This window comes from Mastigoproctus giganteus, chromosome 9 (assembly GCF_048544385.1).
Source record: "Mastigoproctus giganteus isolate SK-2022 chromosome 9, ASM4854438v1, whole genome shotgun sequence".
NCBI lineage: Eukaryota > Metazoa > Arthropoda > Arachnida > Uropygi > Thelyphonidae > Mastigoproctus > Mastigoproctus giganteus.
The window spans coordinates 184,420,955-184,435,290 of record NC_143583.1 but is presented as its reverse complement, the minus strand read 5'-3'; the positions used below and the strand labels follow the sequence as shown (position 1 = coordinate 184,435,290).

Sequence of the window (14,336 nt, the reverse complement as noted above, 5' to 3'; positions counted from 1 at the left end):
TGCTGGTGGCTATATGGAATCATGAGGCCACACCTGAGAATCGCTGCTTTAAATGACTAGTATACTAGAAGCAACTATGTAGATATATCCTCCCAACCCCATTCCTGGGGGGGGGTTAACTCCTGCAGGGAGCTTGAGAAAAAGGCAGCTGCTTGCCTGGACCAATTACTATCCTGGGCCTCTCTGCATAAGTTTGAGATTTCCACACAGAAGTTTGTTGCTCTGTTGCTAAGACATAGGCTTAGCTGTGGTGGCCACCTGTTTGTCATTCTGGAGGCCTCTCGCTTAGGGTAGTTTGTCCTGAGGTGTGTCTGGGTTTTCTTTTCTTGCCCATGTTAATTATCTGAAAGAAAAGGTGAAAAGACTGTATACCAAGATCCTGTGAGTGACTTGTGTCAATTGGAGTATTAAATGGAGCTCTCTACCTTCTCTATGATAATACCTACACCTCAATCATGATGTATGTGGCTAGGGCTTGGGAAGGGTGTGCTACCAACAGTTCGGTCTGAAGGTCCCTTTTATTGGGACAGATTCGCTCTTCTTGGCATCATCAGGGCATGTAACAGTTGCCACAGAAGCCTTGCGCGTTGGCCGGGAAAATTCCAGCATGACCTTGTGGTAAAGTCATGCTTGCTGTATGCCCTGAAGAAAGGAATCCCCCGAGAAATATTGGATGTTAAGTCATGCCTGGTTGGGTGGGCAGGCGCCTGCTTTTGTCATCTGAACAGAGCCTTATCCGTGATGAATTGGACACCATTTGGCAAGACCAATGGACTAATTCTGAGAAAGGAAGGCATCTTTATACTTTCTTACCCTCTGTTCAAATTGCTGATCATAGGCCTAGACCATGGTTGCAATTTGGGCTATCGGCCTCTTATGTCCTGACTGAACATGGCCCGAGGTCCAGGCTGTTTCAGATGGTCCTAGCTTCCTCAGATATGTGCTCTTGTGGAGAGCCGGAAACCAGTTTCTACATTATGTTGTGTTGTCCACTGTATTTGAACTTGCATGCTCGTCTGGAGTGGGAAACACTCATTCTGATTCAAGAGACCTTAAAAGATCTGTTTCTTATTAGAGAGCTCTTCTGTATGCTGTGTGAATATATAAAGCTTGTATTCTGGAAGCACTTCCTCTCATGGTGAGTGTGATGGCCCATTCCCACCATGAGGCTAAATGGTCATTTTAAGAAATCTCTTGTTTTCTTGTTATTTAAGTTTACCCACTGGGGTTTCTGTTTTGTTATTATTATTATTACTAACCAACTAGTTGTTGAGTGAGTTATGTAACAACATAACTGCAATATGACACAAAACACAAATGTACAAATTCAGGTTTAATGTGGTCAGGTGGTCAACAGGTTAATTTTATATTGGAAATATCACAGGCATGCTGGCAAGATGAAAAAACATGAAGTTGCAAGAATGCACTATTTCCTTGATAGTTTTATGCCTCAATTTGACAGGAACAAAGTGAGTTTCTGTCCACCTTAGGCATAGCTGTTTACTGAAATGTAGTTACTTTGATTGGCAATTTTAATTAACCAAGTTTTGAACAAGGTACATGATAAAAAAATTTTGGCATGATTAAAAGTAACAGTTAAATATCAGAAGTTGACTGAAATAATCATATCTAGTTGTTGGATCCTTTTGGCCTTTGCTTAAGGAAGTGTTCTATTGAGAAATTTTATGAACAGTTGCTTAGAGGCAGTGTTAGATGACGGGTCATAAGAGAAATGATAATTCCATGGGATGAATATTGCATTTCAAATCCAAGTATGGAAAGTTAATAATTGGGATACAAAGCAGCAAATGTCTCAAGACTATAGTCACATGAGGATAAAGCAAAAACATTTTGATTAATTTCAAAAACTTTGGCCAAGATTACATGTATTAATCATTAAATTAATACATGTAATTCTAATTATAAAGAGAACGTAGTCTTTTATACAGTCATCATCAGTTGTTCTAGTTACCGTATAATACAGAACACCACAGTATAGACTTGAAGAGTTTTACTAGCTATCACTCAGAAAGATAGCTCAGGAGATCAATGTTAAGCAGCTACTTCTATCAGCAAAAAGGACTGCTTCAAAGTTTTGGCTTAATATATATTGAAGATAGTGACTATTTTTCTCTCACGAGAAAGAAAAAACTACATTAAAAATATGAGCAATGAAAAGTAGCATAATTCCAATAAATGTTATTTCTATATTAATGTAGAGCTACAAATGCACTTATTTTACATTTCAAAACCAATATTTATAACTTGCTTTCTGTAATAGGTTTGTATAGTTGATCCAAGGAAAGATGCACTGTGGAAAACTATGAAAAAACGCATTCAGGTAAATTCATCATCATTACTTAATGTTTTTATATTTAATATAATGAATAGCTTTAGCAGAACATCTCTGAATGATTCATTTTAGTACTTTATTGTTTATAGTAATATGATTAATCAGTTTAACTACTGTTGTAACTCTGTGATATAAGGCACCATAGTGCAATGATAATAAAAAAGTCAACAATAAGAGAGAGAGAGAGAGAGAGAGAGAGAGAGAGAGAGAGAGAGAGAGAGAGAGAGAGAGCGAGCATGATGAAACCTTGTCAACCAGTTCAGCCCTGGAGGGACTGCAGGGTGAGTGAAATATTTCTCAGCATTGTCTGGACTTATTAACAGTAAGGTTGTTTTTATATGGATAGGATACACTTGAATAGAAGGGATGCAGAAATACTTGCTAACAGTATTGAGGCAGTGTTAGGTGAGCCAGAAAACTGCTAGCTTGCTGATAAAGTGGGATACACTGACTAATAGGTTAGCAGTAGCCACAAGAAGAGGTGAAAGTAATTCTTACACTGCTTTTACTGGGATGTGCAGCAGACTGGAAAGCAGAGTGTTAGAGATTACAAGGCCTCATAGAATGAGCAAATATGTGAGCTGCATTAGGATATATGTATACTTTTACACTGTACAATAATGCTAGGGGTATAGTAAACAAATGCAAATTTGAAGTACTGATTAAATCATCAGATGTGAACATTGTAGGGATATCAGTGCATGACTCAGTCATGCAATGATATCTCTACAATGGTCACCTACTTAGACATAAGTCTGAGTAGGGTGACCATTGTAAAGATATTTTTGGAGCAAAACCAGCACAAAACGTGTTCCAAAGATGAAAATCCAGAACAAAACCAGAACAATGCTACTGTTTGAAATAAGGAAATCTGGGACAAAACCGGGACAAAGTTAGTGTTTGCGTATTTTTAATTATATTTATCTTCATAAGTAAAGTAAATTATTTTCTAATTTTCTAAGTACTTTAATAATATTTTATCTAGTGTTTTTTAATAAATAATTAACTTTAAAAATGTGTGTAACAAAATATGTAATGAATCAAATTTATAAATTTTTTAAAGATGGGATAATTAAGTTACATTAAAATCTGTTCACATATATAAATCTTGAATTTTGAACTTTTGTGAAAATTTTACTAAAGTAAAATATCTCACAGTTCTAGGAAATACTTGCGATGCATTGCAGTTATAAAAATGTAATCTTTTAATCTTTATCTTAACTTTTTTTTTTTTAAATACCAATTCATATTTCTCTGACGTAGAAATTTTTTTTAGTATGGTACTCTTAACTTTTCATAGAATTGACTGCAGTCTTAAGAAATATTGCATTTTTATAATCAACAACTTTGATATCATGGAAACATTAAATTGACTTTTTTTTTTTTTTTTTTTTTTTTTTTTTTTAAGACCACATTTTTGGTTGTGAAAATACTCTCTACCAGAGCTGGCATTCCTGGTAGACATAGCATAGAGCAAATTTTACCAAATGGCATATATTGTCAATAGAAATTAGCTTAGATTTGTAATGTGTAAATATTTTTAAAAAACATTTTCACAAGAACTGTTTTGCCTCCATTCTGGTAATTTTTCCTCCACAAACTTTTTTAACAAGGTAATATTCATCCAATAACTTGTCTTTATTTACAATTTTTTAAAATCTTTTCCCCATATTTAGACTCAGAAAAATAGTAAGAAATCTCAACATTGTTTCATTCAGGCAATACAAACAAATTTACCCAGCCAAAAACAGAAGTACCATCAGATGATTTCTCCCACAATTCATGATATTCTACAGCACAATTATAGAATTGGCAAATGATGTTTTGGAAAATATTAGAACTTATACTGTATTTTTTGTTTAATTCCTCTCGTGCTTTTGTAGGAACAAACATTTAATAATGTTTTATTTTAAGATTTTAATAACTGCAATTTGTGGTAAACTTCGGAAGATGAGATATTTACTTGCTCTATTCATTCAATGCTTTGATTGAAGTTTTCAAGTTGACTTTGAACAAATAATAACCAAAATTTTGCATTTTCATCTTTAAAGAAATTTAAAAACATAGGGCACTTTGGTTGATTCAAAAAGTAATTTTTCAAAGGCATAAACATTTCTAAAATTCTGTTTATCACAGGTAGCAAGGAAAGAAAGCATTTATTGCCATGCTGAAGTAAATGTTTATGCTCTTTGCAGAAATTTTGTAGTTCTGTTACTCAAATTGTATATATGTGAAAATATTTATAGATTTTTACAGCTAAAGCTTCCAATTCTACTGGAAGAGTATCACAACTTGTTTCTACACAGTTATGAATAATATGAGCAGTGCAACCAATTCCGAGCAGGAAGTTTCTTAATTTGTTCCACGACACTGTGCAACACCAAAGTTAGTATTTGTGTTATCACCACAAAAACATGACTTTATTGACAGTATCAAATTTTTTAATTGATTTTACAATGGAATCTGCAATAATATTTGATGTTTCACCTTTAACAGAATAAACCTCTAGTAGTTTTACATTAACTCCATTTCTTAGATTAAAATAATGAATCATTATGAAATCAATATAACTGCTGTTCTACTTGAAGCGTCGGATGATAAGGTAATGAAACTTACACCATTTTACTCCATTCGTAGCTATTCCTCCACTAATGGAGCCAAGATCTGGAGAGTAATTGCTTCACAGGAAAATTTGGAGTTAAATATTAGTGAGATTAATTTAGATGAGCAATCACTGGATCTAAATGAAAAATCGTGCTTCACATAGTGATATGCAAAAGCTCCTTCTGCAGCTGCACAAGCAATCCATTTTTGAGCTCAATCTTCTGAAAATAACTCAAACTTCGAACAAGAAACCGCAGTCCTCCAATGCAGATTTGTTTCTTCATTTTTATATGATCTGTTATATCACTACGATCCCCATGGGATATTGAAAATGTAGACAAACATTGCATACAGGAAACACAATCAGAAAATATCAACTTGAGAAATGGAAATTCTGCACGTAGCTGTTCGTTAAAAGTACATTTTTGTTTTTTCATTGACATGGCTGAAAATAAAAATTATTTTATTAATTATTGTAATTAAGTTAATAAGCCTTCTCCAGTGGATTTTTAAATAATAGATACTTTTTAATGAAACTATTTACTCTGAGGGTAGCTAGAGAAAAGTTCACAGGCTGCCTTATGGTTTAGCTGGTTCACTGTCTGGTTCTGGAATTTGAGCTGTCTGCCAGGTTCCAATTAATGATGTTGCTAACCAGCTATCAGTTCTTAGGGAAACCAAAGAGACTGTGATAATCCATGTAGGAGTTTATGACAAAGTGAAAAAGAAACTTATATTTCGCATCTAAGAATTTGTTGCAAAATATATAAGTTATTGTGTCTGCAATTGTACCAAAACTGGAGGAATTTTATGATAAGCCTTATTCATTAATTCTAGACTTGGACTCAGAGAAGATGCTTACTGGGGTTAAACTTTTCTCAAAGGAGGTGAAACAGGTCTTTGTTAACCATAGCAGAAGCCTTAACAATTACAAAACAGATAATTATGGATATATTAGATAATTAGGGGAATTCCTGGAAAGGGACAGGTTAGTGACATTGACCAAGGTAACACTTTCACCCTCTTGAGAGTATATGTTCTGTTTTGTACTCCAGTACAACCACTAGGTCAGAGGAGTTTACAGTAAATCATTTCACTTGTGAATACAACTTGTAATTACTTGTCACCCTTCGATCCCCCTTTGTGAATTGGGGATACATTTGCACATATCCAGTCCGTGGGGACTGGAGATGTGCAGTTATGGCTAAGGGTTTGCTTAGTTGCTTTGCTGTCTCCTTTAATATAACTGGATAGATCCCATCCACCCCAGGTGCCTTTCTTATGTTTAACTTCAACAATTTCTCCTCCACTTTGCTCTCAGTTATTACAAAATCATTAAGTACCCTGCTAAAATTTGATAACCTTCTGCCATTTTCAAACCTTAATAACTCCTCATGTGTGAATGTAGATGCAAAATACTCATTCAGTTTGTTTGCTATCTGAGCAGGATCATCAACAGTCGAACCATCGATATCAAGTGGATCAATCGGATTCATCCCCTTCCTTTTAGAGTTTATATAAATAAAGAAATACTTGCTGTTTTTCTTAGCATCTTTTGCCAAAGATTTCTCGTAATCTGCCTTTGCCTGTCTAACCTTCTTTGTGACCTGATTACAGATTAGCTTATATCTGCCTTAGGCTTCTAAGTCGCTTGATAATTTATATGCATCCCATGCATTTTTTTTTTTTTTTTTTTTTTGATTTGGTAGTTGTTGGCGCATCGGCTTCTGTGGCCATATTGCACCTCCCAAGGTTTTTGCAGTACTCTGATCCAAGCCCGAGGCGGGAATCGAACCCGCGACCTTTGGGTTGCCGGGCAGGTACTTTACCCACTCGGCTAGCCCGGTCGGCGTTTTTTTTTTTTTTTTTTTTTTTTCCTTCTCTGTCACGAGTCTAATTAGTTCATTTGATAACCATTTAGGCCTAAACCTTGAACAATATTTCTTAATAGGTATGAAACTTTTAGGAGCATCCAGGATTAATTCCTTGAATGCTTCCCACTTAGAATTTACTGTTGGTAACATCGTCAGTTGATCCCACTATACAGAATTTAAAAACTGTCTGAGACCACCGTACTCATCTTTACGGAAGCAAAAACCCTTTCCTTTACCCCTGATGGTAATTATATCTTTAAGTAAATCCCACATCAGTACACTGTGATCACTGCCACCTAGTGGTTCCTTTATCTGCAAATTCTTAATACACGAATGATCACTGCTGATAACCAGATCAAGAGTATTACCCTCTCTGGTTGCCTCTCGAATATTCTGCGTAAAAAAAACAATCATCCAATAAATCCACAAAAGTCTTACTAGTGTGGGAGTGACCAACCCACAAGTTCAAGTCAATATCTGGGAAGTTAAAATCCCTCATTATAAGACATTCTGATTTACCAGCCCACTCTATTTCTCTGTACAATTGTTCATTGTACTCATTCGAGTCATTAGGCCTATAACACACTCCTACGCTTATTTTTGCTTTCGCAGTGCTTATGGCACACCAAACTGACTCAGTAGTGCACTGTTCATCTATATCAACTGGATGCACTTCTTTTGATATTATGTTTTTCTTAATTAACAGCATAACACCTCCTCCCTTTCTGTACACTTTTTACTCCCCAAATTCCAGTTCTGCATTCCTTATATCTGTGTGACACCACGTCTCTGCTATCCCAACAATATCCAGTTAGTTTAACTTCTGTTCCGGGTAAAATAATGGAGTCACTGGTTAAAGATGCATTGCAGGATCATCTAGACAAGACTGCAGCAATAATTCAGACACAGCATGGGTTTGTTAAGGGAAAGTCCTTGTCTGATAAATTTGATAGGATATTATGATGTGGTTACAAAGGAACTGGATGCAAAAAATAATTTTGATATATATTTGGATTTCAGGAAAGCTTTTGACACTGTTGCACATGGAAGACGACTATTGTACAAATTGGAGCAGAATGGTATTAAAGGTAAGTTGCTACAATGGATAAAAGGATGGTTGAGTGAGAGAAGACAGAGGGTGGTAATTAATGGGTGCTGCTCTTCGTGGACTAATGTTATTAGTGGAGTCCCACAGGGTTCGGTGTTGGGTCCTCTGTTGTTTTGTATATATATCACTGATGTTGATGAAGGTACATCAGGCTTAATATCCAAGTTTGCAGAAGATACTAATGTTGGCAGGGTTGTTAATGACAGCAATGGCAGAGTGCTACTGCAAGAGGATCTAGAAAATTAAGCAGATGGGCTAAGAAGTGGCAACTGAAGTTTAACCTTGACAAATCCAAAGTACTGCATATGGGTAGAACTAACCCCAGAGAAACGTACCAACTGTGTGGTACTACACTTAAGGTGGTAGAAAATGAAAAAGACCTGGGAGTAATTGTGCAGTCAGTTATGAAGTTTTCTGAGCAATGCAGACAGGCTGCCAGGGCAGGTCATGGGGTTTTGTCAATGATTTATAGGAATTTTGCTAGCAGGGAAAAGGAGGTGATTGTCCCTCTGTATAAGGCAATGGTCAGGCCTTGAGTACTGCGTACAGGTCTGGAGGCCTCATTTTAGGAAGGATGTAAATTTGCTTGAGCGTGTACAGAGAAGAGCAACAAGATTGGTGAGGGGAATGAAGGGATCCTCTTACCAAGAGAGGCTTAAGTTCTGCAAATTGCAGTGGCTGGAGACTAGGCACCTGCGCAGTGATCTGATTGAGGTGTATAAAGCCTTGAATGGTTTGAGCATGTTCAATGCTGATGAGATTCTTCCTCTTGCTCAGAATAATTGCTTGAGAGGGTATAAATTCAAATTGAGAAAAGACAGTTGTAGGATAGATGTGCGGAAGTTTGCATTTAGCCAGCGGGTGGTTAATTGCTGGAACAAACTTCCATCTGTCGTGGAAGTTGATATGTTAAATAAATTTAAGGAGGAACTGGACAGGCATTTGAGGGAACGGTGTGATTTTTTTTTTTTTTTTTTTTTTTTTTGGCTGATGCTGCATATAAGCTCATACACTTGCTTTCTTGCATCACATGCCACTACTGCTACTACAACCACTTATGTTTAGCAGTTGTGGGCTTGAACTATGGTCCACTCAAATATAGGGATATACCATAGGAAAAACTAGTTCTGTATCTATGTGGGACACATCAGGATCAGAAAAGTAATAAAGTAAGAATCCTAACACATCTATATAATAAGACCAGGAGGGGTGTAAACAAATTGTTACATTGATTCTGAGCTTGTGATCAGATCAATTAATTCTCATGTGCTGCTAACTGAGATTTGATGAAAACTGGAAATAAGGTCAAAGAATTTTATGAATTTTATTATGGTGAATACACTGTATAACAGGAGAGATAGCCATATCATTCCCAGAATGTGATCAAGTGCAGATCAAAGTTGAATCTGTGTGGCGCAGGATTTCTAATGATAAAGGAAAGATGCTAGGGAGTAATTACCCTCCAGGAGGGTAATTTCCATGATTCTCCAGTACACCTATATATACTGAAAGCAGTGATCCTGCTGGTATTATTTATGTACTGTGGCTGTAAAGTTCCACTGTTGACAAAGGGGGCAGTCACCTTTGAAAGCTTCGGTATTGTTTTTATTGCCTTTAACTCCATAGTTTTATCCTATATTTAATTTAATTTAATCCTTTGTCATATATGTGGGTTGGTGTATTTATTTCAGTTATTATAAGTTGTTATCCCCCCCCCCAAGGCCTATATGAAGTTCTCCTATAATGTAGGCTGATTAGTAGCTGCCTTGATTAAAGAATGTTATTTCTGGTGATTTTTTTTGATTATAGTTCTTATATTTAATCATGTTACAGATTACTAGTTAGTATTTTATATGATCTAAATGATAATTTTATATAAACAATTGCTCTTTTATAGACTGATGCTGTTCATGCAAAGGATGATGTCCGACCTGGCAGTAACTCTCCAGGTAAGTTAAAAGGGGAAAAAATTATTCTTATTGTTATTTGAGACAAATTTATGTGATTAGAATAATAATCACATTATAATGGCATAATTCTCAAAAAAGGATCAGAAGCGTGACTTAGCTTCTCCACTGTTCAGACCTTAGTATACATACTATGAAGCATGTGCTATGGCTGGTATAAAATGACATGAGCTCATGTTATTTAATAACTATAACTTAGTGAATATTGAATTATTGATTTTTTTTTTATATTTTGATGTGATGGTGGTATTCGAAGAGTAATTAACAAGAAGGGCTACTGCGGCCAAATTTCCATCTAATACGCTTAGAATCACTGTTGATAAGTACATGGCAAAAATATAGAAAATATACAAATTTCAGAAATACACATAAGCTGATCTTTTTTCAAGTAACTCCTCTTGATGTGGACACCTATATATAGCTCGTCATCCAGATTAGCATCACTGGAATCCAAAGTCCACAGCCTAGGTACCAGATTAACACCAGACTAACAAGGCAGAAGTCCTGGATGGTTTTCCCCAGGATCATTTGGCTAGTGGGTTCACCTACAATGGTAAATTGTGCAGAATTAATGTTCCTAACCTTGTGGTATAAGGCACCGGATTCAGGCTGGTGTGGGTGTGGTGCTTGAGTAGCCCTGGCTTCTTACTACCAAGCACATTTATTGCTTGCTGGGTAGTGGGCATCCTCTTGGGCTCCATAGCAGGTGGGAAGCCTAGACACCGGGAACCAAATAAAAATCTGTATCAATCCTGAGCATTTTTATGCTAAAGAAGGGAGGGAGGGACTTTTTTTTTTGGTACTATTTCAAAAATTCCTGAGATAACTGATAAACTCTACAGTGTTGTTTTGGTGGAGTTTTTCAGAAAACTGCTACCAAATGATAATTGCAAAACTTCATCTCAGAAAGGATGGACTTGATTAATATGCATGTTTCAAAGAACAGTTTCAGCATTTATAAATTAAAGGACTGTAAGAAGATTGCTAACAACATGCTTACTGTTTTAAAAATGTTGCAACATAAGTATGAGGTTTCTTTCTGCATTGAGGGAAAAGTGCAGAGTGAAAAGTTTCATCAAGGTGTCAAGATTACGAAAAAAAAAATATGGGAAGCAAATCAGCCTGAAAAGGAAATCACATAATGAGCACAGAAGAATTTCAAAAAGTGTGCAGATTTATCCATGTACAAAAAAAAAACAAAACTGTCAAACCATTAAATGAAGTTTACCTGCATATTCGAGTACCTATGTACACTATGATATGTTCTTAATGCTTTGTATCAAAGCAGACAATGTTGAGTTCTTTGTACTTAAAGTTGTCTGCTTTAATATTAGAACATTACTACTATTATTAGAACTTTTTTTTTACTCAAAGTTGTCTGCTTAATGTTCTAATATTAAGTAGTACAATTTTTAATTTATTTTATGAAAAACATTGTACAAGTCCAATTTTTTTTCTTTAATAAGAATGCAGAAAAATTTTTAAAATGTATACCAGTGTTGCTGAACCGCTCTTTGCATCTTTATTATATTCAGTATCTTTTCAATCTATGCACACCTGTCTTCAAAAGTTAAAGTAAATTAATCTTATCCTGTGTAGTGCCAGTAAAATTATGAGAAGGCTTAATACACCAATGTGATTACATTACATTTTGTTAATCACAAAATGTATTGTAAGAAAATTCCTACTTTATGGATGAGTGTACAATTGAATAGAATAATTGCTTATTCAATGTAGTGCAATATCATGGTAACTTGTTGTGAAGGTATTCACAATATGAGATATACTTAATGATGCCAATTTATAACTACTTAAGTAGTTGGCTACTTACAGAAATGATCAGTTGCACTAACTTGTATGCTAGTTAACTTCCCACATAACCTGAGGCTTTAGCCCTAACCTATTCTGTAGTCTAAATTATTCCACACCATAAGGCATCTCTCATATTGTGGAATTATACTTTGCAACTGGGTTGTCATCATTGCAACACCAGAGTAAACTGATGAGGAGCCAATAAGCTCCAAAACGGTGCCATATGGGTGATGGTATCCACTGAGAATAAGTAACAATAGTCTTCTCCTATGGTGAAGCCTTACTTATTTGAGGCAGTGCAATATCATGGTAACTCGTGAAAGTAATCACAATATGAGATATATGTAATGATGCCAATTTATAACTACTTAAGTAGTTCGCTACATACAGAAATGATGCAATTGCACTAACTTCTATGATAGAATAATTGCTTAACATGGTTATACATTCCTGAACAAAATCCAACAAAACATTACCATAAAGAAATAAAACCACCTTGACTCTCCTACTTTCTAAGCACTTTTGATACATAAAAATATTCCTTTAACACATTCAGGAGTGTATACTCATGTTTACATTTTTTATATGTGGATTCAGAGGAGTACATGTGCATAATCGTTTTTCAGGATTAGTTTCAACATTTTTAAATGTATCCATTCATATATGATCATCTTAAAAACTTCCTGTGTTGAAATCATCCGTTGTCTTAGTGTTCCTTCATTTATCTGCTGTGTATATAAGCAATAGCAGACATATGTGTCTATTATTGCCTAGAAATACAGATAATAGATGATGATGGTGCCTCTGTAGCCAGGTGGGCAGGAGCAGCAGTGCGTAGCACACGCTCCTTGATTAGACTGGGGTTTGAGCCCGTGACCACCAAATACAGAGGATGCGGAAAGGTCAGGGAATAACCACAGCATATCCCCAGAGCAATATCACCTTAGCTGCTAATGCTCCTAAAAACCAAATAACAAAACAAACAAACAGATAATAGATGGCAGCATGAATATAGCTTTGATTAGCAATAGACAAGATTGCAGTTCAGGAATTGTTCAGTTAGGTCTTGAAAAAGTCAATTTGCTAGAATTCAGATCCAGATGATGATGAAATTGAATAATGATATATAAGTAGATGCCAACACCTACTTATGATACATGATTCCAACATTTTAAATAAGCACCCCCTTTTTTTTTTTTTTTCAATAATTTCACTCTAACGTTGGGTAATCAAGTCAAAATAAGAATAAATTAATATTTAAAAGCATTCTTATACAAAACTTTCATTTTTTACAATTCTAAAAACTCCACAAAAAATACTCCATAAACTGGATTGTAGTTAAAAGCACAACATTAAATGTGTGTATTTTCTGCCACAGCCACAAGAACTAAACATTTCTAGTGATGAGGTGATTTCTGCAATGAAGAGAATAGCATGTATTAATAGTTTAAAGAAAATTTTCTACTATATATATGTCTAAAGTAAAAGCACAAAAGATCCTAGAAAGGAGAGAGAAGTTTTTTTTTTTTTTTATTTAAATGCTAACTAATCTACTTTCTACTCATTAGGTAGCACTGCTCCTGCCTCCCCCATAGTAGGGCCAAAAACCTGGGAGGGAAAGCTCTCATTCCTGATGCTAAAAGGAGAAAACAAGAATGATCCAAACATTGCAACCATGGATCCCAAAAATCTGGTGGTCAGTCAGGGAAAATGAGGATAAATGACACCTTTGTCACAAAAAAAAAAAAACAAAATGGCATGACATACACCTACTTTTACAATCCTCCTTTCTACAAGAAAATTACTAGCAGAAAAACCTTATAAATCTTTCATCCATCAAAGTGGTATAAAAAATGGCAACAACACTGGCAAGATCAAACCAACAACAAAGTTTGTCCAATTAAACAAATGCTTTAACTATGGCATAATAGTCTCCAGTCTAGCAGTCATAAAGAAGTGACCCTTGCTTTGTTACAAATTGGGCATATGTACATAAATAACTCCTACCTACTGAGAGAAGACAATCCTCAGTGTCATAACTGCCAAGCTCCACTAATACATCACTTTATACTGAACTGCATCGCGTTACAGGCTCTGGTATCGGTGAGTTTTAACCCTCATCCGATCCTGTCCAGGATCCGGCAGATTCTATTTTCTCTCATAGAATTGGAATATGATATTCGCTTTTGCTGGATCCCAAGCCACATTGGGATCCGGGGAAATGAATCGGCTGATGCCGCTGCTAAATCAGCCATTTCCCTGGATAATCATTGTCTGTCAGTCCCCTATACAGACTACAGGCAAATAATACGTTCTAAATTACTCTCCCAATGGCAAGATTCTTGGCACGGACAGGCCACAAATAAATTACATCGTATTAAGCCTGTAATTGCGCAATGGCAGTCCAGTCTACGCAGGGACCGAAGAGAGGAAGTTGTTCTTGCTCGGCTCCGCATAGGTCATAGTCATCTAACGCATTCCTACTTGCTGAGGGCGGATGACCCACCTATGTGCGAGATATGTAACGTAATTTTAACCGTCAATCACATTTTTGTAGAATGTCCTGTTTTTATTGAAGCACGACGCTTGTGTTTTACTGATTTTAATAATTTGACTGA

The 14,336-nt window shown here is 35.7% G+C and overlaps 1 protein-coding gene across 1 annotated transcript in view; it reads left to right on the top strand.

The window, feature by feature from the left end:
- Positions 1–14,336, top strand: part of Ddx1 (ATP-dependent RNA helicase Ddx1) — a 339,750-nt gene that overhangs the window by 241,510 nt on the left and 83,904 nt on the right. The window contains exons 22-23 of the mRNA XM_090381389.1: positions 2,282–2,341; positions 9,837–9,888. Of these exons, the coding sequence (XP_090237515.1) occupies positions 2,282–2,341; positions 9,837–9,888 (112 nt within the window). The remainder of the gene's footprint in view (positions 1–2,281; positions 2,342–9,836; positions 9,889–14,336) is intronic.